Source organism: Fulmarus glacialis, unplaced genomic scaffold (assembly GCF_000690835.1).
Source record: "Fulmarus glacialis isolate BGI_N327 unplaced genomic scaffold, ASM69083v1 scaffold4829, whole genome shotgun sequence".
NCBI classification, from domain to species: domain Eukaryota; kingdom Metazoa; phylum Chordata; class Aves; order Procellariiformes; family Procellariidae; genus Fulmarus; species Fulmarus glacialis.
This window is the reverse complement of record NW_009235070.1, coordinates 8,368-33,474: the sequence shown is the minus strand read 5'-3', so window position 1 is coordinate 33,474 and position 25,107 is coordinate 8,368. Positions and strand designations below refer to the sequence as shown.

Sequence of the window (25,107 nt, the reverse complement as noted above, 5' to 3'; positions counted from 1 at the left end):
GAGCCAAAACGGCAAAAGAAGCTGACATGGAAAACTATGCAAAAATAAAAAAGGCTGTCATTTGCCTTCAATCCTCTTTTCGTGCTAAAAAAGCTAGGCAGCTGTATAAAACCAATGTTGCTGCACGGTGCGTACAATCATTCTTACAAATGTGTGTACAGAGGAGGCATTTTCTTGAAAAGAAAGCAGCAGCGATAATGATCCAGTCTATGTTCCGATGCCAAAGAACAAGGACTCGCTATAAATTGATTCAGAGTTCAGCAGTTGCTATTCAGAGGTGGTACAGAGCATGTCACAGGGCTCGTTTACAGAAAGTGGAGTGTTCTGCTCAAAGACAAGCAGCAGTAATTATTCAGTCTGCCTTCCATGGTATGAAAGCAAGAAAAATAGCAAGACACATACGAGCTGCAAGAAAGATTCAGTCTTTTCTTCAGATGGCTGTGCAGCGTAGAAAATTTATTCGACTTAGAACAGCAGCTATTACGTTACAAGCCTATTACTTAATGCATAAAACTAAATCCCAGTATACAAGCTATAAAAAAGCAGCAGTTGTCTTACAACGATGCTACCGGTGCCACTTGACTGTGAAATACCAAAGAATGACTTACTTACAAACCCGGAGGAACATTATCATTGTGCAGGCTAGGGTCAGAGGATTCATTGAAAAGAAGAGGTTTCACAAAATTAAGGAAAGCGCAATAAAAATTCAGGTACTTTTGAATGTATAGTAGTGGATTTTGGGCGTGTTTTTTTTTTTCTTTTGTGGGTTTTTTAAGATTTAAAGATTTAACAGTTTAAAGCTGTATGTTAAAGTAGAATCAATTTCTGAAGTATGCTGCACGGCAGGTGTATAAAGCTTACCTACCACAATGCACAGAAATGAGTCTCAGTTCAGCTCTGTTTTGTGTTTCCTTGCTGAGGTACTCATCTTAAAAAGTAACATTCCCTTTTTCTTCTGGTTTATCCCCTAGAATTTTACTACTTCAAATGAATTCTGATACTTCTGTGTGTTTTTGTGGTTCTTTAAGAATATTTTTGTCCTAACTGGCTTTCACCTATATAAATATTAGTAGCTTAATGAATGTTTTCTTTGATTAGGATGTGAATGAAAGGTGTTTTGACATGTTGAAACGAGTGGGCACTGGTATTGGGTATAAAGTGAAGTAAATGGTAAAAAAGGCATGACTGCTGCATTCTTTAAGACTCATATTTAGGAAGGCATGAGTAAATCAATCATGTTAGTTCTTTTAGATTTATTAGGTGGCCCTAGACTAATTTGAGTGCCTAGCTAAGATTTTGAAGAGGAATGCAAGGAGAGAAATTGCATTCGTATTGTACATTTCAGTTGGTACCTTGAGTGGCGCCACATGAAACTTAGTGTGAAACTGTATCTGTGATTTCTCAGAGGCACTCTAGGAAGTGGGAAGTATTTAGTTTGATGTTTTTTCCTTCCATCATTGATGCAATAAAAGTGTGGTCAGCAAGAAGTAATGAGGATTGTTCCTCATCTCCATGTAGCAAGCTAAATATCCATCCAGTGTGAGTTCAAAGACGCTTAGAAGACTAGTTACTCTGAAATGCTTTTTCAAATTTTTTTTTTTTTTTTTTTTGGATGAGGAAGGAAGGTATATTTCCTTCTTATTTATATTAATTATGATTTGTATGTAGTGAGAGTACACTTTTTTAAAATTTCCTTTTCTTCTGGGAAAAGCTTTAAGTGACTTCCTGTGGGGGCCTTGTTATTTTACCCTAACGGAAGGGGTTTCTCTGATACCCTGAAGGGTATTACTGGAATGAAAGGATTTTTTCCCCCAAATCAGGGATGAAAGGGAAATAAATAATCTCTCGTAATAATTTTTTAGGTTGCTATTACTATCTTGTTGGAGAGCACATGCTCTACGTAACAGATAAGAAAACAGGTATGCCTTCCTCACCTCCATTTTTTGGGGGGGAAGTGGCAGCATCTTAGTTATTTTCTGAATGTTTAAATTCTGTATCCTGAACCATGTAAGTATGATTATTTTGCTTTAAAAGGTAGGGAAAAAAAGAATTAATTGGGAAATCAGAAATATATTTACTTATATTGTTGTTTTTCTAACCAGTGAGTACAGCTATACTTAAAAATATGCAAACATCTTCCCAGTCAATACCATGCAGGTGGTAAAATATTCCAAGATTGTCTTTTTCTTTTAAGGCGTTTTTCCGTGGATTTATTCAGAGACAGAAATACCTTCGGTGCAAGTTTTCTGCTGTATTAATACAGCAGTACTACAGAGCCCATCAGATGCGAAATATTGAACAACAAAGATACCATCAAATGAAAAGAGCTGCCATTAGAATTCAGGTAATCCCAGAAGGTGTTTTTTGTTGTTTTTTTTTTTTTTTATCTTTCTTGTATTTGTTTCTTCATGACATAATTATTTTTACAGACATTAAAGAGAGTGGCATTTGTGGTGTTTCCCTGAATGCATTTCACTTGCTTTAGAAAACATTTTCTAGATGTGAGAAATTAGATATTTGTAATACTGTAGAGATAGGAATCCTAAAAGCCTTTCATGCTAACATGACTTTTTTCCTTTTAATTTTTTTTGATCCATTAAACGAACAAACAAAAATCAAGTTTTGAATTTTTTTTTTCTTTTTATATATTTAATAGGCATCATATAGAGGATATAAAGCCAGGCAGTGGGTTAACAAATTGAGAGCAGTACAACTAATTCAAGCCTGGTTTCGAGGCTGCAGAGCACGAAAGGAATATGCATCTGTGGTAAAAGCTATACGTGTTATTCAGAGTCATTTCAAAACAAAACAGCAGCGGACCCGGTAATACTGAATTTGATATAAATTTCTCTACTTTTCAAAGCTTTTATTATATAATTATTTAGTACTGCTTTGCACTCTGGTAAATGCCTGTCGATTCTCAGACTCTGACCCTGCAGCATCTATGTAACATGTATGAACATAATCCTGTTGATGCAGGTGGGATTATTCTTTTGCACAAGATTTTTCTTATGTTTAAATATTTTTCTGGACTGGAAGCTACCTCACAAACTTAAATTTTGTATATTGGGGATCTAGAAAGAGTAGGCCTTGATCTTTTTTTCACTTGTCTTTTTTTACGGGAAGGATATTCTGGATATTGTTAAAATTTTAGCATAAAACTAATAGGATAAAAAGCTATTTCATTATAATGCATACTGGAATAGTTAAACTAGTTTGTGTTTATTTTGCCGTGAGATGGTTTTACAATAAAGGCTCTACTAAATCAGCCTGATAGCTCACCTCATTCAGAATTTTGTCCTCTGCCAGTAGCAGCAGAAGATGCTGTTTAGGGATAGTATGTTAACCTGACCACTTTATAAGGCCCTCCCTCAGCATCCATGCTTGTTAAATTATGGATGCTAGAACTTACATCCTTGCCTAATCCCTTTATTATCCTTTTGTGGACCTGTTGTATGTCAATTTGTCTAATGCCTTTTAAACGGCTGTCTCTCTCCCCAGCCTCGTTTGGCAGCAAGTACTGGAAGTACCTACTGTGGGAAAACGGAAAGTATCTTCTATTTTAAACCAGTCTTTCTGCCAACGTTGCTGGCTATCCCCTTGTTCTAGCGTTCCAAGATTTGGTTGATAACAGCTCTGCTTTCGCAATATCTATCTCAATAATTCTATACTTTCACTGTTTTCTTACTTTAAAAATGCAAGTGTTCTCAACTTCTGGAAAAAAACCTAAAATGCATTTTCGTGTTAGGTTTTTGAAAATGAAGTTCTGTGCACTTACCATTCAAAGAAGATGGAGAGCAACCCTTACTGCACGAATGATTCAACATCAGTTTCTGGCAACTAAGAATGCTGCAGTTAAGATTCAGTTGGCATATAGACAGTACAGGGCTAGAAGACTTTTAAGAAAGGTGTGTTTTAATTTGCACTCTGCTATGTCATGGTTGTATTAAAAGTTTTCAATGTATTTGAGTGATTCTTGTTGTCAATGTGCAGAAGTATAGAAGAGAGAAAAGGTGGGGCTGGAACAAAGATTGTTCAAATCAAAACTGTTGAATCTTCAAAATATTAAATTTCCTTTTTGCTTTGAGCAGTGAGGTTGATTCTTGTTTTCGAACAGTTCCAACTGTTGAATTACCCCTGTCTATACTGATAACAAGATAAAATGTAAAACTTTCTGCTGGCTTTATTGCTTACAAAGGACTAAGTTAAATTGCCCATATTTTGACCCCGTTTAGGTAAGGGAAAAGACCTTCCAAATTGTGAAAGTGCATCTTTATATAAACTATTACTGCATGAGTTTGATTGTATTTCCTATTTTATTTTTGTTCTTTTTCTTATGATGGAAAAAAAAAATCTAGAACTAAAATATAAATGTATATTGATCGTGACAGGAATGAACTAAAGTTTAATTATCAATGCATTCTTTAAAATCTTCTTCAGAAGCTTCAAGCTGCATGTTTGATCCAAAAAGCATACAGAGGTTTCAAGGCAAGAAGGAAACTTATTCAACAAAAAGCTGCTGCTGTAATTATCCAAAAACATCTGAGGGCTTGGCAGGAAGGCAGGCTTCAATTTATGAAATATAACAAAACTAGAAGAGCTGTCATTAAACTGCAAGCATTTATACAGGGTTATTTAGTCAGAAAAAGGGTTGGTATTCTTCAAATTAAAACTATACTTTTAATGTAAAGTATCTCTATAGCTGTTTTAGTATTAATTCTAGCTGGCAAGAAAAGGAAAACCTGATCACTTGTTGTTGTACTCAAATTCTTTTTGACTGCTTTGAGAATTGGGTGGGTCAGAATAGATCAGAATACAGTTTGATCCTCACAATCCTTTAGTACTAAAATAGGTTTTCATTGTTGGGTGTGGGGTTTTTTTTTTTTTTTAGCTTCCGAGATCTTTGTGGCTTACCTATAACTGATACTTCTGCACACACACGCCTACAATGAAACTGTTCTCTGCTATATGTTAATGTTGTTGCTTACAATCACTCTCTCTGTTATTGTTTAGAGACCTAGTATTGAAGAAAGGTAGCTTACTTAGTTCTGAGGTAATGACTTCTGAGGCGATTCTTCAGCATCTAATAGTATATTGCTGTGTACTGTGGTCTTTGCATAGACCGTCAGCTACCTCTGAGTATGAAAATTAATGATGTTCCTTGTTTTGTTTTCCTTCTACAGTTTTCAGAACAGAAACAAAAGGAGAGACTACTTTATTTTACAGCAGCTGCATATCATCATATCTCTGCAATTAAAATTCAAAGGGCGTATAGGATTCACCTCATCTTAAAACTTGCACAAAAACAGATTTCGTCTGTTCTTATAATACAGGTTAGTCTAATTAAGGATGAATGATTTTGTGTAACATAGTCTAATTTCTAAGCTGAGGATGGATGGGAAAGTTTGTTTCCTTCAGACCCTCAAGCTTGCTAAAGGAATCTGAGTGCTGTCTTAGTCTATTTCTTTACACCCTACTGGAAGTAGGAAAGATCAGACAAGACAACCTGTAAGTCTCGTGAAATGAAGAGCATCTCCTTACACGAACAATCCCCTGGGATACAGTGATTTACCTGGTTGGATGTCTCTAACCTGCCAGTGGTACCAGAACCTAAGTTGCAGCATTTTTAATATAAACATGTTTTAGTTCTCTAGAAGCAAGATCAAAAATCAGGTCTGTATTGTAGCACTGACTAATAGTAAAAATTATCTTCAGGTCTCCAAACTGACCATTAGCTTAGTCCCAATAATGGAAGGTCAGCATTAGCTAAATGGAGAGGGTGAAACGGGAACCCTGAAATAGCTGTTCTTTAGTCAAGGATGTTATGGCAAACTCTGTCCTACTCCTCCTCCATATATATGCCAAATCTGTTCTCTCTCCCCATAAGTTTTATTTTCCCCTTAAGGCAAGAGCAAATGGGTGGAAGAGGCTCTTTTTTGCTCAGATTTGGCATACGGTACCGTGTCTCCCTTCCTTGTATATAGAGGGGAAGAAACAGAGCTGGGAAATGAGAAAAGTGGAGTGGTGGTTCTCCTTAAAAGCCAGCCAAGAGTAAAGAGCCAGCCATTACTCCTAGGATGGAGTAATGTGGGGCACAAGTATAAACTGGGAGGTGAGTGGCTGAGAGCAGCCATGTAGAAAGGGGTCTGGGGATGCTGGTCGACAGCAGGCTCAATAGGAGTCAGCAGTGTGCCCTTGCAGCCAAGAAGGCAAACCGCATCCTGGGGTGCATCAAACAAAGTATAACCAGCCAGTCAAAAGCGGTGATTATCCCACTGTATTCAGCGTTGGTGCGGCCTCACCTTGAGTGCTGTGTGCGGTTCTGGGCCCCAAAATTGAAGAAGGATGTGAAGGTCCTCAAATTTGTCCAGAAGAGGGCAACAAAGCTGGTGAAAGGGCTGGAAGGAATGTCCTCTGAGGAGCAGCTAAGGACTTTGGACTTGTCTAGCTTGGAGAACAAAGGAGGCTGCGGGGTGACCTCATTGCTCTCTACAGCTTCCTGAGGAGGGGAAGTGGAGAGGGAGGTGCTGATCTCTTCTCCCTGGTATCCAGTGATAGGACATGTGGAAATGGTTCAAAGCTGCACCAGAGGAGGTTTAGACTGGACATCAGGAAGCATTTCTTTACCGAGAGGGTGGTCAAACACTGGAACGGGCTTCCTAGAGAGGTCGTCGGTGCCCCAAGCCTGTCGGTGTTTGAGAGGCATTTGGGCAATGCCGTTAATAGCATGCTTTATCTTTTGGTCAGCCCTGAAGTGGTCAGGCAGTTGGACTAGATGATCGTTGTAGGTCCCTTCCAACTGAAAATAAAATATTCTATTCTATTCTATACGGAATGCTTCCGTAACTGCTCCTAGTTAAGATTTCATTTTGCAGTCTTGCATTTCAGCTACCCCAAGGCCAATCAGAGCTGCATCATGGTGGTTATATAAGTGCTAGTGATGTTTATGGTAACTGTATCTGTCAATGTTCATGTTAAAATAGTTCTTCAGTTCTTATCAATGCTTGTTTAAGCATTTTAATGTTGTTTTAAGCTTAATTGTTTAAGCATTGTTTAATGGAAGAAGGGAATTTAGGGAAAAGTCTTAAATAAATAAATAGAAAGGTACTTTAATTTTCAACAGAGATGGTTCCGAGCAAAAATGGAACAAAAGAGATTTCTAAAAGATTGTCAAAGAATCATTCAATTACAACATGTGATTCGAGGCTGGCTAAACCACAGAAATTATGCAGCAACCATAATCCAGCGAAATGTACGAAGATTCCTTGCCTGCAGACGTAGGAGAAAATTTGCAGTTGGAATAATTAAATTTCAGGTAAATGACTCTTGTAAGAAAACTACAATTTTTTTTTTTTTTAAATTTTATTTTTGCTTTTTCATTTTTTCTCTCATGCATTTTTGGGAAGAGGAGAGATGTTTACTTTGGTAGGTGAATTTATCAGTTAAATTGCAAGCCAAGTCAGCTTCAGTTTGGACATCAAAGCTAAATGCAAACAGATCATGAAGTAATATAAGCAGATACTGGTTGAGGTGACTTAGGTGGGAGTGTGTGTGGAGTGTACATGCATGCATGTTTTGGTCTTTTGTCTTGAAAATTCAGCATTTGGAAGATTAAACACTGAATGGTAATTACTTAAAAATTAATAACCAAGGTAATTAAATACTTTGTCAGACTTGTGTAAAATTGATTTGGAATAGTAACGGAAGTTCTATTGTCTCTTGTTCACCTTTTTTCAACCTTTTTTCTCTTTGTGAAATTCTATAGGCATTGTGGAGAGGATATTTTTGGAGAAAGAGTAATGACACAGCAAAAACTAAAGCTTTAAGACGCAGTTTAGAAAAGGCTAATGAAAAAAGCAGAGAAGAAAACAAACTGTGCAACAGAACTGCAATTGCTATTGAATACCTTCTAAAATACAAGCATCTCTCTTATATTCTTGCAGCATTAAAGCATCTTGGTCAGTATTTTGTTTAATTATAACTGATAGATAGAAACTGGAATTTTTCAGCTGAGAAGAGTTCATAATGATATTTAGGCTTTCAGTATGACTGTAAAATGTGAACGTGTTAGAGAGTATGTTTTGTTGTTTTTTTTTTTTTCCAGACTAAAATTAGATTATTGATTTAAGAACAACATTAAAATGGTTATGTAGAGAAAGGAAATGCTATATGATTGCTCTGATTTTCTGGCAGTCCTATTAATACTATGCCTTACCTAAGTCAATTATATTTACTATCAGTATATGTTCTCCGTGGATTGTTTTGTCTGCTTAATTTTTAGTCTGGAATATTAAAACTATTAATTTAGAAATATTTGTTTAAATCAATAATTGTTGTTTCTACTTCTTTGCACTTCTACTTAAAAATAAGAGAAAACCCTCGTTTGCAATTAAATTGCTTGAGCTTCACAGTTTTCTTTTTTTTTTTTTCTTTAATTATCATAGAGGTGGCTACCAGGCTGTCCCCGCTCTGTTGTGAAAATATGGCCCAAAGCAGAGCAATCTTCACTATTTTTGTTCTGATCCGAAGTTGCAACCGGAGTGTTCCATGCATGGATGTGATCAGATATTCAATTCAGGTTCTACTTAATGTTTCAAAGGTAACTTCAATATTTTCTTTTGCAGGTTTATAAGCTGTAGACTACTTTACTGTAGTATTTATTTATCCGCAACATTTCTGAATAAATATGAAACAACAAAATTAATAGTTTTGAATTAAAAAAACGTTTCTGAATTTTAACTATGTTATTTTGAAACCAATTATCTACTTTGTAATAATTATGATTTAATTTTCCTTTTGTCAAAAGAAAATGATTTCATGGGCTTAAAGTAATAATTTTACTTTTAACTGATTACGTTGCAAGGTATCCTGAGTATTGCATGAAACTGTGTAGAAATGTATAAAATCATGTAGAAATGCAAAACTTGTAGTAGTTAGGATAAGCTATGAGGTTTTTTTAAGGTAGAAATGTGTATGTTCCAGAAGACAGGGTACTTTTCCAAATTCATGTCATAGAAGAGACTATATTTACACTTTTTGATTTCTTACAGAACTGATTATTTTCATAAATACTTAAAACTGCTTTAGTACTGTAGCAGTACTGTATTTATTGACTACGGATTGATTGTTCTAGAGTTTTTTACTTTGAAATTTAAAATATTTACTAAACATATTTTTTTGATCTTATATCCATCCTACAGCATTTACATTCAAATTCTTTTATTTCAGGAAAAAAAAATCTAACATTTAGGCTAAACTTATTTTTAAATTTCTCTAAACTTATTCTAATTTATTCTTCTATTTTAAATGTAAGATCAGATTCTACAAGTTTCTAAACAAGGGGTGAAGCACAAAGGGTAACTTTTTGTAACCTGTTACAATGGTGTAACATGCAGAAGTGATTTTTATCACTTGGATGCCAGATCAGCTACAAATTTAATCTAGGGGACAATATGGATTTTGCTTTTTTCTCTAACCTGAAAGGTATTTTGAAGATCTGTCTGTATAAACTCTCCTGTGTCTTTTTTGTATAACAGTATGAAAGAACTACTCAAGCAGTTTATGAAGTAGAAAATTCTATAGATACGTTACTAGACCTACTGCAAATGTACAGAGGGAAAGCTGGGGACAAAATTTCAGAGAAAGGAGGAAGCATTTTCACAAAGACCTGTTGTTTGTTGGCCATCCTTTCAAAGGACTCTAAAAGAGCTTTGGTAAGACTTAAATGTTTTGGATTTAATAATTTGATTTAACATGCTTTTCTTGCATGTTTTGGTGGTGTTTGTAATTTTTTTTTCTCTCCCTTTCTACATACCTATTATGGCTGTAATATTAATTATGACTAAACTCTGATTAAAAAAAAATGCATTTCCAAGGCGGTGAAAGCACTCGTTATTTTGTGCTTTGTATGCCCTGGTCACCCAGAGCTATTCAATAAGACATTGATGTTCTGATCCTGCAATCCTTGCAAGATTATGATATTGCAATCCCTACTTTCCACAGGCTTTTGATGACTTTCTATCAATTGCTTAGCATTAGATATAGTTTAGTTGCCACTTAATTAACTTTTATTCCGTTTCTGAAAGTTTACTGTTGCTTTTCAGGTAAAGTTAAGATCTTTATTGTCAATAACAACTGGCAATTGTCCATGACTTTGTGATGATATACTCTATTGTAAAAGAGGCATAGCCTATTTCTGAAAGAAATTTCCTTTGTTCATGCCTATTGCTAGAATCCCTAATAAGGTTATTAGGGTAATCAGGGTTCTAAGCTATAAATTCACTAGCTGTTTATCCATCAGATGTAAGCACATAAGTTAACCACTCACCTCTGACCATTGCATTATTCTTTCATTGCTATGAAGATGGGTACAAACACTAATTTGTCTCTCTGTACCAATCATTGAAGGCATATGCCAATGATATATGTAAAAATTGGTTTTAATGAGAAATTAGTAAAATCTGACTTGTAAGAGCTTGAATTTTCTGAGATGTCAAGTCACATACAAGTTGTTAAGTATTTTGAAAGCATTAGACCACTGACTTGTAGCTCTGCTGGCTTTAAAATGGTTTCACTGTACTTGTGGGTAGAAGTTCACCTTAAGTTATAAACATGCAGTTTTCATTGAATAAAACAGATTTCTTGATTTGTTAAGTTGCTTTCGAACTTGTAGTATTAACTGTGTACTGTTTTCACCTTTTCTCAGGAAATCCGGAGCATACCAAGAGCTGTCACTTGCATTCAAAGCCTATATAAACTTACAGCTCGTAAACACAGAATGGATGCAGAGAGAACACTTGTGAAGCAGAAAACACACACTTTCTTAAGTGGAACTTCCTTTGTTCCAGTAACTCCTCTAAGAATAAAAACAGTTTCAAGGTAAGAGCTTAAAAATTAGTCTGCTGTTTTGGCTGCGGCAATATAATATTTTAATGACAAGCTACTAATATTTTCACAGAATTAAACCAGACTGGGTTTTGAGGAAAGATAACATGCAAGAAATTGTGGATCCTCTGCAAGCAATTCTGATGGTGATGGATACACTTGGTATTGCCTGCTACTGAAATGTAAATGATGTATATGAAAATGTATTTGTACAGTATGTATGAAGTAGACTAAATGATTTTGAAAGAAAGCAAGTAAGTGTCAGGCTACCCTTAAAAATGTTTTTTCAAATTGCAATTAACATTTCTGTAACTTTTTTGTGTTGTATACAGCTTTTTTGTACTACTACCAAAAGCATTTGTACAATAAAATCATAAGCCCTGGAAATTTCACTAGTGCAGTAATGTACTATTATTATTATACAACTGTGAATCTTACAAATAGCCTGGTATTCCTTGCTCTGACTAAATATTGTAGAATGCTATAAAAAACAGCTGTTTGTGTGGGAGAGTTATGCTGGCTTGTCTGATCTGGAGAGGTATAGGTAGGAAGGGAGGTATAGTCTGTGGATTTCAAAACTGGCTACTGTTTTTTGGGGAGCTTGAGTTTACTTTCTAGTAAGGTATTGAGGGATCATGTGTGACTGTAGGAAAAAAATTTTTTTATAATTCCCATTTTTTTTTTTAAATACTACAAGATTATGATGGAACAACGGGATGTTGTAAGGGTGAATTTAGAAATTCTGGTCTGGTATTTTAAGGGAGGTGATTTGTGAGTGCTTTCTTCCTATCAAGTGAGCAGTACGTACAAGCATGCATCTCATGATGCTGGATAGATGGTGTTCATCACAGCATCTCCCTTAAATTCTGTTCTCTTGTGTCTTGGAATTGCATTTTCTTAGAGCAAGGCCAAGAAAATGAAAACTGTAAAATTATACCCTTCCACCCCAAAATTTAAAGATTATGCCTTCCAAGGGTGGAACGTGATGCTAAATCAGCTGGTAGCCATTAGTCAGGTGATAATGCATTGTAAATGAGGTTTTGTTGGTTTTTTTGGTTTGTTTTTTTTTTTCTTAAAAAAAGACTCGAAAGGGTCTAGCTGTATAAAACAAAACCCAACAGACAGTTAATAGTAGTGGCTATGTTCTTAACGTAAGAGCCTCCAGAATGAATAATATATAGAATGCAACTGACTGGTTATATGGGGGTAGGCTGGAGGAGGGGGCTGGAGAGGGGAAATTCTCTATCTCCTCCTATTTCAGCCAAGGTAAATAATCTGATAACAGAATGCCCTTTAAACTTGGAACTCAGGAGGTTCTGAGGGGAACAGTGTTCAATTTGTTTAAATTGTTCCATAAGCTTGTTGCCTGTAAAATGATAACTTCTGTCCTCTTTACTAGTGTAAAGTATGCCAAATGGAAGCTGAATTCTGCAAGTCCAGTGTTAGGGTATTTGGAGAATTAAAATAAATGAAAATAGTGTTTTCAGTGAAATAACTTGTTACAAAATACCATGGACACTAAGGCATTTGTGAATACCTTTGAAAATCCAGTTAATTATTTACAAGTAATATTTAGGGAGTTTTCACAGGTGGTGGAAACTGTTGATGGAGACAGTAATGAAGATGAGATTTAAAAGCTGTTTTTTCTTCCTAGTTACGATGTATTCAGGCAAGCTCTTTGCAGAAGGTAAATACACTGAATTCTATTGTTAATAAATGTATATTGAATCTAGAACATGTAGTCAAAGGTAACTTAAGTCTTTCGTATCTTTACCAAGAGTAAGCACTGCTTTTTAAATATAATTTTGTTGTGAGATGGCTGATGATCGTGATTCAGCTGTTGCTGTAGCTAAGGGCTACAGATTCATATCTAAGCTTTAAAGCTGTAATATTGAAAGGTCCAGACTTTTATTCAGAAAAAGTTTCTTTTGAAGTGTATTTGAGCGGTTTTGAGGCACTTAACCCAACTGGATTTTGTACTATTAAAACATTTTATATATTGAAGCGTCTTGGTGATTGAAGTGTTTTGACTTACCGCAAAGCGAAAGAGTGGAAGTTAAATGGAACCTGCAGAAGCTACTCTGGGGTTGTTCCGCATCTCCTATCCCTGTTTTTCAGTATTGCTTAAAATTCCTGGGTTTATATAGTTTACATACCACTTGAACTGTGAGTTCACAAAGCTGTGGACTGTATATGAGGGTAATTAATTGAAAAGGTGTCCCTTTTTTGCATTTCATTTTGTATCTGCTAATGTATATTTAACTCCACTGTATATGTTGCAGCTACGTGTGTCTTCACTAGAGTTTTGTCTTACACAAAGCAGTTGAAATTACGCTGATACCCTTTGGAAAGTCAAACAAAATGTATGTAGGTAGCAACCATTTCTGTCTTCTAATTACTTAAAAATTTTAATTAGTCTCAGGTTTGGGCTCTTTATTTTTTTATTTAGATGTGATACAGTGGCTGTGTGAGGAAGGGAATTATTTTTTAAAAAATTATCTTGGCACTTTCTATTTAGTAAAAATACTAAATTTGCAGCAAATTCTAGTAAATGAGTAAATTCTAGTGACATTATTGTGTGAAGGAGCAATAGTTTGTTATTTTGGTTCTAATATATGTAGGATGAATGCAGCAGTGCCAACTTGTGGGAAAATTCTGCCCAGTTATAATGAGGTTCATAGGTGGTGATTCAGTTTTTAAAACATGATTCTTCAGGTTAGATTGCCTTGTAATGCCATGGAGAATTTTTGAGACTCAAAGGATAATTTTATAAGAAATCCAAAAATAAGTATTGCGCCCCCCCCCCCCCCCCACCCCCCCAATAACTTAATGTCGTATTCAGCACAACTCCTTTTAAAGGTTTTCTCCTGTCACTGGTTTGTTGTTGTTTTGTTTTTTTTTTTAATTGCAGTTCTTTTTGTTCTTTCCTTAACCTCCATCTCTTCTTTCTTTTCCGTTGACTCTGTTCTTAAATTCCCTTTCTTCAGCAAGTTTAACTCCTATATTGCCTCCTGGCAGTTTGTCAACAGTTCCGATAACATTTGCTGAATGAGGAGCTATGGCATAGCTAATCTTGACACTGTTGCCACTGGATTTTAGAGCAGAAGTCAGTATGTTTATGCAGCAAAGGATGTTCACGCTTGTATCTTTTGGGCTAAATAAAGAGTCAAATAAATGTGTCCTGCATCAGTTTTGCCCAGTTCATGTTAGGAAGTTTCATTCTACAACTGACATTCCTGTGAACCTAAAGAACAAAAGCTGATATAATTGTAATATATCTTAATTTCAGTGAGTCTTACAGGACCCTTCATGCTTGTAAGTATTCAGAATTTCATTCACCTTGTTTGAAAGCCTGAATCAATCCAACTGATATTAAATAAATTAATGCAAAAATGTTCATATCTGGGCTGAGATTTTTATTGAGAAATATATTTTTTTGCAGATAAACCTTGTGATTTGCCACACATAGAAAATGGAAAGATTGCCCAGTACTATTATAATTTCAAGAGTTATTATTTCCCTATGCGTAAGGAAAAAAACCTTCCCTATTCTTGTATGGTTGGTTATACAACTGAAACTGGGACTCAGGATGGAAGAATAACTTGTACAGCAAAAGGATGGTCTCCAGTGCCACAATGCTACAGTGAGTTAGCTTTGCTAGTCTCATCGTTGCTTTTAGCAGGAAACTTTTCTAGCAGGATTTCCTTGAACTCACAGGATCAGAAGCTGCATAACAAGCGGAATAAGTGTGTAAGGACAAGGTGAAATTAATCCTTTGTGTACAAACTACATATGTTTATATATGGAATGTTTTTACAATATTTTAAGGGCTTTTACCATATATGTTTTTATAAGAATGCCAAGGAAGTTGCCCAGTTTACTTATTTTGGGAAAACTAATAGATAGTTTCCCCTCAGATGTATATCCTCTAGAGCCTCCCTAGCTCTAGATTCCTTGGTTGTTGTGTTCCATGTTATTATCATCGGCTTGATGTATTGTTTGATGATTGGGTTAGAGTTTCTTCAAGAAAACAAGATTAGATCAGGATAGCTAGAAACCCCCTTCTTTTGTTTATCAGAGAACAAAGATATTCCATTAATTCTTTCTTTCTAACCAAGCTGTCTCCTTTCATTTAGAAAAATGTAACAAGCCTCTTTTGGAAAATGGCTTTTTTTATGGTACAGAAATGTACTTCAAAATACATGAGAAACTGCAATACAAATGTAATCCAGGCTACCATACTCCAAGTGGTGGTACTGAAGATACAGTACAGTGTTGGCCAGAAGGATGGTCCTCCCAGCCAAGCTGTACTAAAAAATTTGGTAGGATTCTGCATTTTTCTCCTTTATAATCTGTCTTAAATGTATACAATTCTGCTGTCCTTGCTGTACCTATAGGGCCAAACTGCCTATGTCAGGTTATAATTTGAGTACTCCTAAATCAGGTTCTCAGCTGTACCTTATGGGAAGAAGTCAGATTTCACACGTTGCTAGTTTTGTGAATTTGTGTAGAAAAAATCATATGTAGAAGGAATCAGTATAGATGAAATCGCATTGTTTCAAATAAATCCGTTGCCATCCAAACTTTCTTCCCAAATGACGACTGGGAAACCTGTGTAAACTACTACATTTTTAATTATTCATTATTTGCAAAGATTTTGCCTTGCATGTGACCACTTTTAAGGTGTTTCTAAGGAAAATTTCAGATTAATAACTTGAAAAGAGCAATTAATATTATCCATATGCTTTATTTAAGAGTCGTGTCAAGTACCCAGTTTACCTCACGGCAGCTACTTCACAGCCCAACAAGAGCTTCGATTGAATGAAACACTGCTGTACAAATGTGATGAGGGATATTATACTGCAGGAGGAAACACTACAGAAGAAGCAGTGTGTCTAACACATGGATGGTCCCTTACTCCAAACTGCACTAGTATGTAATGGGCTGGAAAATAATTATGTTTGAAATATGATTTATTCTACGAATGAACAAAAATTTACAAAAAGGCTTGTTTTATAAACTGTTGGGGGGGTGGGGAGAGGAGGGAAGCCCTCCTCAACTGGTTTTCACTGCTGTGTATTTCTTCCTAGAGATATCTTGCTCCTCTTTGAGTGGAATAGCACATGGAGGTTTCTATCCTGTGAAGAAAATCTATGAAGAGGGAGATGTAGTTCACTTTTTCTGTGAGGAAAATTATTCTGTCAGTGAATTTGACCTAATTCAATGTTATTATTTCGGATGGCATCCAGACCCTCCAGTGTGTGAAGGTACCTTATTTTTATAGATTCACTATGTCAAATTCTTAGTGAAAGACTTGCACCTTCTTTGATGAAATACTTTGTGAATACAAAATAAAAATACGCATTTTGTACCAGTTCACAGCCTAAATAGAAATCAAGTGTTAGCTGAAAGGCATGGAGCCAAAGTAGCAGGGAGGGAGGCAATGATAACTGGAATTAGTTTTCAGTGGACTCTAACAATAGAGCAGATACTGTCTCTTGCTGATGTATCCTGGAGAAGCAGGAATCAACAATTACAGGCAAGTTGTTCAGCCCCTGAAGCTCAAGTTAAACCATGTTCAGATTACATGAAGGTTGAATCAAGCCTGTTTAATCCTGCCTTGTGAGGTGGGAACATGCCTCTTCAGAGGCATTAAAAATAAAATTTGTAAAAAGTTCCTCCTGAGCTTGAGGATTGTGGTACTTTTCAGAGTTGTACAGCCTCACCAAACTGTACATGTTTTCAACAGAATTAACTAGAAGGGTCATCCTGAGGACAGAAACACAGCTTTAGCAATACCACTTCCCCAATCATTGGGGGGTAATAGAGGTTCTCAGAAAAGAAACTTTCAAAAGAATAAAAGGTCTAGTGAACCAGATGAGATACAGTATACAGCACAAAACATTAGCCATTTAGCCTCAGTCAACATTTAGGCTAGCTGAGAATTTATAATATTGTTCAACATACCTTGATAGCTGTGGGTCATTGTCTTATTTGGATATTGTCCCCTTCATGAGGACTACTTCTGAGCTTTAGGAGATCTCACTGCCTTATGGTAACAAATTCTCTGCTTTATATACAAGGGATCCCAGGTGTTGATGACAGAGGATGGGACAATCAGTCATTTTTATTGGTTTAAGCTAAATCTATGGTATTCTTTTCCAACATATTTTTACAGGAATTTTTTGCGTGAAGTACGTTTTCTAAAGGAAATTTAATAATTGTTTTGTGTGGGGTGCTTGAGATTAAAAAAATTATATTTAGCGTTTAAAAAATATAGATGTGTTAAACACAGTTTTCAGTAAAATTAGTGTTTTGTACTTGCTTTATAGCTAATCTTGTAGAAGACTATGTCATTGAGTACAAAGATGAAATTCATCTTCCTTTCCTAGTAGCATTTAAAATGCACTAGAATCTCTCGATTAAATGGCATGTGTTAGGACCCCAGCCCTGTATTTATTCTTTTTTTTTTCTTGAGTAAGCGCAGAGAAGGTGGGGTGCTCAGGAAAATGAAAACATGGCCTAACTCTAGTTTTGAGGATACAGTAATCACAAACTTAATTTGGGGGATAGGAAATGGGCTATTATTATTGCTGCTTCTGTAGCATTAGAATTAATACATAAGCTGCTTTAAATATTACATCAATGGAGCATATGGAAAATCTCTATTTCCTGAAGTCCTTTAAAGAATGTTCTATTAAGTCTATCTGGAGAAATTACAAATTTGTTTATAGCAGTACAATAGCATAATACCTCTATTTTATATTTGTTGAATGTAAAATCACTTTTTTATTTTGGTCTCCCATTTTGTTAAGAAAATGGGAGCAAGTAGTTACTCTGGATCAACCAAAAATATCTTTTGAGTGATAGGCTTGCATGCTGTATAGTAAATTAATTGTGTACATCGTTTTGACTAGTGAGAAAACAATATGCATTTTTTATTTTCAGATGTAAAAAATAAATGTCCTCCACCACCACTTCCTCCTCATGCTCATATCATCACAGTTAGAAGAACATATCATAATGGAGATAAAGTTCGTATACAGTGTCAAAGTACCTTTGAAATAAGAGGATCTGAGGAAATCCAGTGTGAAAAAGGAAAATGGACATCACCCCCTATTTGTATTGGTTAGTACTTTTGTGAAGACTGACAACTTAACAGAAACGATTCTTCAAACAATGTCTGAATTTTCTGGAGAGCCTCTGCAAAACTGTTTATGTCTTCCTCTGTTAAAATGCTTGAGCGGTAAGCTGCTGCATTATTTGCAGACAATCCGTTGTTCACAGATTAAAGAGAAAGGATGAGCTAGGTAAATTCAACTGACATCTGTGTTGTGTAGTTCTCCCCTGGAATATTGATTTTATTACATCTTACAACACATAAGCGTCTGTTTTGGTATTTGAAAATGAGTTATTTCTGAGAAAACTGATTCTAAGTTTCTGCTATGGTTATAGGAACTATGGATAAACAGGAATCTGAGGCACCACCATCACTCAAGGCAGATGCAGCAACAAGGGCAAGCAAAACATATCGCAATGAAGATATGAGTAAGTGAACATTGCTTTTCTGTTTAAAAGAGACTTCAATATTCTCCAATGCTATTAAAGGCATTTTATGACTACTCTTACTATTCTTTTGCTACAGTACAGTTCCTTACTCTTGAAAAAGTTTACATGTGGTACAGATGTCAATGTAGCAGTCTGAATGAATGAAAAGCCATTGTTGCTTGTTTCTAGTGATTATAAACTACACCTATAAGCCTGTGCTGTATTTGTAATTTTATTTCATACATTAGCATTTACCTTCAGTCATTTTGTGCCCCTTCTGTTAATGTTGTCTGAACATGCAAATTCATTAGTATTTTGCCAACCCTTTCATTAATAGTTCCAGTGAAGTTTCTTTTGTTTATTTTGAACCACACATGGGCTGAACATTTCAAGCAACAAATAAAGACTGTCTCATCACAGAAAAAGAACTAATCTATATTGAGTGTAAACAAGCAAGAGTCAAGAGCGGACGTAGATGAGGAGTGTAGAGGGAAATAGAATGCCTGTCTGCAATTCAGCGAGGCAAGTGTAGAGTTTCTGAAAACAAAATTTGAAAAAGAAATTATATTGGTTTGCATTTTGTTTGTATGTAAATTTTTTGCTCAGACGATTATTAGTCTGATACTTCCACTGGTGTTAACATTGTTTTAAAGATCTAATTACCTATCTTCCTACCTCGTATTAGAAATGCAGCAAGACTGTACCTCTCCACCTGTGATTAAAAATGGTGTTCTTCTTGGTCCATTATTGACAAGTTACAAAAATGGTTCCTCAGTAGAATATGGTTGTCAACGTTACCATTTTTTGGATGGACCTAGTACTGTTTACTGCGAACAAGGAAACTGGACAGAACAACCAACTTGCTTAGGTAAGTCTTGTAAGAAAAAGCAAGTTTTATCATGCGTAATATAGAAAGGTAAAACTGGAAAGAACCTCTAGATAGTCCTTTCATGACCACCTTTTCTCTTTCATTTTGAGTTAATAAAGATTGCAGAATCATGAGGATGAACCAAAATCAAATATACCTACGCCACTCCTGCTAGGTGTCCTCTGGCCTGTTCTTACAAACACTGAGTTAAATAGATTCCTCTGTTTTCCTAAGTGAGCTATTCTAGAACATAGCTATCCCTATTACCTTAGGAGGATTCTCTAATTTCTTTCTATTCTCCATTCAGTTAATTTTTTCTTGTCCTTCAATAGATGTTTAGAAAGAACGACTGCAGCCATTGCCAAAATGGCTTTTAGATACGATTAACAAGGAATACAATGACTTCTTGGACTTTCATTTTTAAACCTTGAGCGTTTGTTCTTATTGTGTGTCTATATCTATCATTTCATTCTGGACTTTCTAATTTTTCCATGTTGCTCTTATGTATGCTGTTTAAAACAATGTATAGACCTCCCATTAGGAATTTACCAATACTAGCAGGAACACTACTTCTGATGATCTACAAGAGTTGTTTGTTTATCTTTCCTTCCATCCTGTAATGAAATAATTCTATTTTACTACCATCCTTTGTTAAATTGACCACTGTGAAAATGCAAATAAATAACCAGTTCAGTTTTAATTACTATTTCTAAATGAGTAAAATGTACCTCGTCTGGATTGAAAGGTCCAGGTCAGCATTCTTGGATGTGAATACTCAAATTTAACAAATCCTGTGAAATAATCAAAACTCATTTCCTATGAGTGTTATTTGTCTCCTAAGCATCCAAATAACCACATCATCCTTTCTGTGTTTTCTGAGATTTCTTTTCAACCTTCACCTAATCAGACCAGAAAGAGCACATACTGTAGTTAGTTTCAGGAAAATATCCATACCAATTTGTTGTTATGGTGCTGTCATCAGAATGCATAATAACTGATTTCTCCTTGCCTTTCTCTTAGCAAAGCATTAATAAGGGCCTCTATCAGGCAATGATTCTCATGGAACTTGTAGAAATTTATTTTTATAACTGTCCCTCTGTCAAGCTTTATTGAAGTTGAGCAGTGGTTTCAAAAGTTAATGAGGTTAACTGTCTAATGGAAAGCTAGGCTACCTGATGTGATCCTGGCACTAAATTTTAAGAAACGTGTCAGAAAGCAACCAAACCAATATTGACCTTAAATAACCTGAAAAAGCCCAAAGAAGAACACAAAACTTCCAAAGGTTTTTGAAAGATCTCTAAAGTCTTTTAACAGTGACAAAACAAAGAAAAAAGCAAAGAAAATGGAATTGTCAAAACACTTCCTTAGGTTAACAGTTTAAATTTACTGTGTATTAACTACTCTTATCCTTGAAGGGCTTACCAAACCTGTCAGCCAAATCTGACAGGTTAATTTTGATGGATGACTATTTTCATTATAAAAAGTCCTTTGAAGTTACAGTAAAGAAGTTTTTTTTCTTCAATGGTAAAGGCAGGCTGCCATATGTTTACAAATACTTGTAGAAACCAGATTTTGTTAGAAGTATGTGTTTTCTGTGATTTACTGTTCCCATTTTAGGCTTTTTTTTGCATGTTATTTCTGTTACGTCAGCCTATTTCTTCACATTTGCATTCTTTTTTTTTATGCATCTGTAGTTTTTTTTCTTACAAGATTCGAAAACATTTTAGAACTATTGGTTTAGATTTCTCTTTCTTGACTCCCACAAAATGGAGCTAAGAAATCACTTAAGGGTGCTTTTTATTGAAGTACGCTTTTATTTCCTAGAACCATGCACTCTTAGTGTAACTGATATGAACAACAACAACATAGAGTTGAAATGGAGACAGGAAGAATTAATTTTCCTACATGGTGATCTCATAGAATTTGAATGTAAACAGGGATACAATTTTCTCCAGACCATTCCATCTCCTGGGAGGACACAGTGTAACCATGGCAGACTGAAATATCCAAAATGCATTACGCAAGGTAAAACAATACTTTTTAGTTGCCTTTTTAATTAGTCAATCTCAGATTGATTTAGAAACAATTTGCTTTGGCAGTGCAGGCCTAGAATATGATGTAAATAATAGATGTTTAGGGTTCAACAATACAGATATGCACAGATATCCTTGCAGAAGACCGCTATATTGTTAAGTATATCCAAACACGGAAAAACAATACACCTTCCTTTGATAGGGAAGGCTGTAGAAAGGAGGGAGGAGCTCTTCTCCAAGCCCAGGGAACTCAAAGCTCTGTAGAAAGACAGCTGTAAACAATTAAAGGCACACAAGGGATTTCTTATGGTTAGAATTAAGCGGGAGATTGCATTCTGATCTGAGACATAATGAAATATAAGAAAAGAAACTGAGAGTTGATAGATATCTAGTGTTGACAGGCATTTAAAGCTGCTGATTTGTTAGTTTCTTAAGCTGAATGTTTCTCAAATGTTTTTAATGTTATTCCAGCTCCTACACAAAAATGTGACTCTCCACCTTCTATTGTGAATGGAGCTCTTATTCTCCCACCCCTGACCCAGTATGACAGTGGTTCTTCAGTTCAGTATAGTTGCTTTGACTACCATTTTTTGCAAGGATCTGAGAGAATCTACTGTTCTGAAGGAGAGTGGACTTCACCACCAGTTTGTATAGGTAGGTGTGATAAGATAAATAAGCACTTATTTCTCTCTATAATTCATAGAATCATAGAATAGTTTGGAAGTGACCTTTAAAGGTCATCTAGTCCAACCCCCTTGCCATGGGCAGGGACATCTTCAACGAGATCAGTTTGCTCAGAGCCCCGTTCAATCTGACCTTGAATGTTTCCAGGGATGGGGCATCTACCACCTCTCTGGGCAACCTGTTCCAGTGTTTCACCACCCTCATTGTAAAAAATGTCTTCCTTATGTCTAGTCTGAATCCTACCCTCTTTTAGTTTAAAACCATTACCCCTTGTCATGTCGCAACAGGCCCTACTAAGAAGTCTGTCCCCATCTTTCTTATAATCCCCCTTTAAGTATTGAAAGGCCTCAACAAGGTCTCCCTGGAGCCTTCTCTTCTCCAGGCTGAACAACCCCAACTCTCTCTAAGTTCAGATACTTAAAATCTATAAATTGAGTGTTGTCAACTAGAACTCTAAGATCTCAACTTCAGTTTTTTCAGTTAGAGATGAAAGTTTTAATAGAAGCAAATGTAAGCTTGTCTGGCTTTTTGTTTTTCTTGAATATGACATGCCTGCAGTATCCAAAAATACAGTGATTTCATGTATAATTTGTTAAGAGAGTGGGAAATAATCTAGAGTTTTAGTGTAGACTAGTCAAAACGACGCTATTTCAAAAATAATCGATTTATTAACACTGATTAAGTTTCTCTCTTTAGAGCCATGTACTTTGTCAAAAAATGAAATGGAGAAAAATAATGTGCTGCTGCAAGGGTTCTATGAGAATCAAGTTTACTTTTACCATGGAGATTATGTTGGATTTTACTGTAAACAGAACCATTTTGGAGCAGAATCTGGTACAACTTTATTTCAAGCGCAGTGTAAGAGAGGACAGCTGACATACCCAAGATGTGTTGAAAGAGGAAAATAAGTATGGACTTCAGGAAAGCCTATAGGAAAGGTATGTACATGGTCTTTATCTGGTATTAACAGCTGAATTAAGATGGCCTCAGATTTTCCGGATCACTACAGTCAACTTTGAGAAATGAGTGTTCAGTGGCATTTTTGGGTCTGAGCTGAAACGGGAGGGAAGTGGAAGTGCTTTGTGGTATGAGGACGGGGAATGCAGCAGAAGAATGCAATATTGGCCTACGTGTGGAAAAATTAGGATGAAGCAGTTTTGTAAGGCTTACAGTGATAAACTTGAGGATGCATCACAATCTGGAGAACTTGAGCAAAGCGCCATGACAAGAAGATGCTGAGCAAGTCGTACCCTTTGTGAGGATATTGGTGGTTTTGATAGCATGAGTGCTTTTGTGACTACAGAATATAGCTAAATTGAGATTTAATTTCATGCCCTTCAATGTTGTGATGTTAAATGATTTTAAATTCTAATTTTACAGAGAAAGGCCTATTTTTTTGTACATCTTAACAGCACCCATGTCTCCTTCCACAGGTAAGAAGCCTCTAAAGGACAAGGCTTGAGGGTCAAGAAAAAAAAGCAAGTTTTTTAAAAAAAAAAAAGATTGTGTTTAATGGATCTATGAAACCATTTAAAACCTAAAAATATGCAAATCCTACTCAGTAGTTGATTATTATTCTTAAAAAAAAAAGTCAAGCAAGCATCTTTGTTTTGCTAATTTAAACTATTAAAATATTTAATCCAACTACTTTGTATGATTTCCTATGACACTTAAACACTGGTACTCTTGGGGCTCTGCCTTTGAACGTGTTGTGTGACTGAAGATACGAAGAAAATTCAGGAATATAGACAATGTTTGCCTAGCATCCATTTTAGTATGTTTTAATAAAAAAGTGACTGTAAGGGTCTCTTCTGTATTTTATCTCTAAAATCCATCTTTCTGTGATTTCATTGCGTGTATGCTGTTCTGTATGGTTTTCCAAGGCTTTTGTGAGTGCTACATGAATAAATAAAACAACAAAGAAATTAAAGCATTCAAGAAATAGACAAATTCTGCTTATTTAATCAAAGCCTAGTCAACCATTTGGTGGGAAAAAAGGTTGATAAAGTAGCATTTACGTGCTATTTACAATAGCATTCCGAAATGCTTTCAAAAGATTAAAAAGTCATTGCTTTGTAAAGCAGTATTTAAAAATGAAGACAAATAACAATGAGATTAGCAATATAATGAACTTTTGATGTGTGACATGTAGATCTGAACTAGATGTTCACTATAGCTTTTATTTCTAGGTCATGTTATGAACAACAGTTGTAATGTGAATTGGTGAGTCTTTCTCAGTTAAGAAATAATGTAAGAACTTGGTTAAACAAAATGATTGGTGATAAGTTTTTAACCAGTAAATTTTGGTGTGTTGAGCATTGTTACCTTAATAGCTATCAAGGCTTGCTATGCATCCAGAAACTATTTGTGCTGATGCCAAAATACATAGAAATTCATCTCAGTCTCTGAGTTTTTACGTCCTAATCATTCCTGTGTCTATGAAAGATAGAAGAAAAACTCTATTTCCCTTGAACATGAAGGGTGTTTACATGACGGACTAGATCTGTAAGCAAAATCTTGCAAGGCAACTAGTGCATTCGTGGCCACATCAGTAACGCCACACAAGGTCAACATTACCTAGATATCAGTATCAGAAAAAACAAATTTGAACACAGATGTAACCGAACTGGGACAAATGGACAGAAAGTAATTTGGGGCAGGTTGTTTATTTGGAAGGAGACCGAGCTGGAGAAAAGGAAGTACTAGCATGGTGAAAAGAGGATTAATAAACAAGAAAAAGGGTAATAAGGTCTGCACATGGTATAATTGAGACTCTCCAGGGATACCAGTCAAGCAGCTCTGCACTTGTGACCACCTTAGCTTAGATCAGGCCAAACCCCCAAATCCGTAGTCTTGACCATACCACAGACATCAAATCTGTTTCCATGGTCTGGAAGACCTGTTCAGGGCAGGGAGGGATGGCACATTCTCTGGCTAGCAGGGAGAAACACCCAAGACAAACGGATGAAGCATCCACATATCACTCTGTTGGTGCCCATTCCAGGCCTGATGGCATCAGCATCTTCCCAGTTGCTTCCTAACACCAGTCTATGCCAGTGTATTTAATTGTCTTGTTCTTTCTTCCCCGCC

At 35.7% G+C, this 25,107-nt stretch overlaps 2 protein-coding genes across 2 annotated transcripts in view; both read left to right on the top strand.

Annotated features, from left to right (window-relative positions):
• Nucleotides 1–11,148, top strand: part of ASPM (asp (abnormal spindle) homolog, microcephaly associated (Drosophila)) — a 29,596-nt gene extending 18,448 nt beyond the window's left edge. Inside the window, exons 19-29 of the mRNA XM_009585859.1 lie at nucleotides 167–710; nucleotides 2,657–2,823; nucleotides 3,749–3,848; nucleotides 4,444–4,650; nucleotides 5,184–5,333; nucleotides 7,124–7,315; nucleotides 7,766–7,958; nucleotides 8,445–8,599; nucleotides 9,537–9,713; nucleotides 10,706–10,878; nucleotides 10,958–11,148. Of these exons, the coding sequence (XP_009584154.1) occupies nucleotides 167–710; nucleotides 2,657–2,823; nucleotides 3,749–3,848; nucleotides 4,444–4,650; nucleotides 5,184–5,333; nucleotides 7,124–7,315; nucleotides 7,766–7,958; nucleotides 8,445–8,599; nucleotides 9,537–9,713; nucleotides 10,706–10,878; nucleotides 10,958–11,063 (2,164 nt within the window). The 3' untranslated portion in view covers nucleotides 11,064–11,148. The remainder of the gene's footprint in view (nucleotides 1–166; nucleotides 711–2,656; nucleotides 2,824–3,748; nucleotides 3,849–4,443; nucleotides 4,651–5,183; nucleotides 5,334–7,123; nucleotides 7,316–7,765; nucleotides 7,959–8,444; nucleotides 8,600–9,536; nucleotides 9,714–10,705; nucleotides 10,879–10,957) is intronic.
• A 1,341-nt stretch (nucleotides 11,149–12,489) lies between these two features.
• On the top strand, nucleotides 12,490–22,925 carry F13B (coagulation factor XIII, B polypeptide). Its single transcript, XM_009585858.1, has 11 exons — nucleotides 12,490–12,571; nucleotides 14,327–14,527; nucleotides 15,021–15,206; nucleotides 15,640–15,816; nucleotides 15,975–16,151; nucleotides 17,833–18,012; nucleotides 18,340–18,432; nucleotides 19,118–19,300; nucleotides 21,125–21,325; nucleotides 21,805–21,987; nucleotides 22,714–22,925. Exons 1-11 carry the CDS (start codon nucleotides 12,490–12,492, stop codon nucleotides 22,923–22,925), a joined length of 1,875 nt encoding a protein of 624 aa, XP_009584153.1.
• The last annotated feature ends 2,182 nt before the right edge of the window (nucleotides 22,926–25,107 follow it).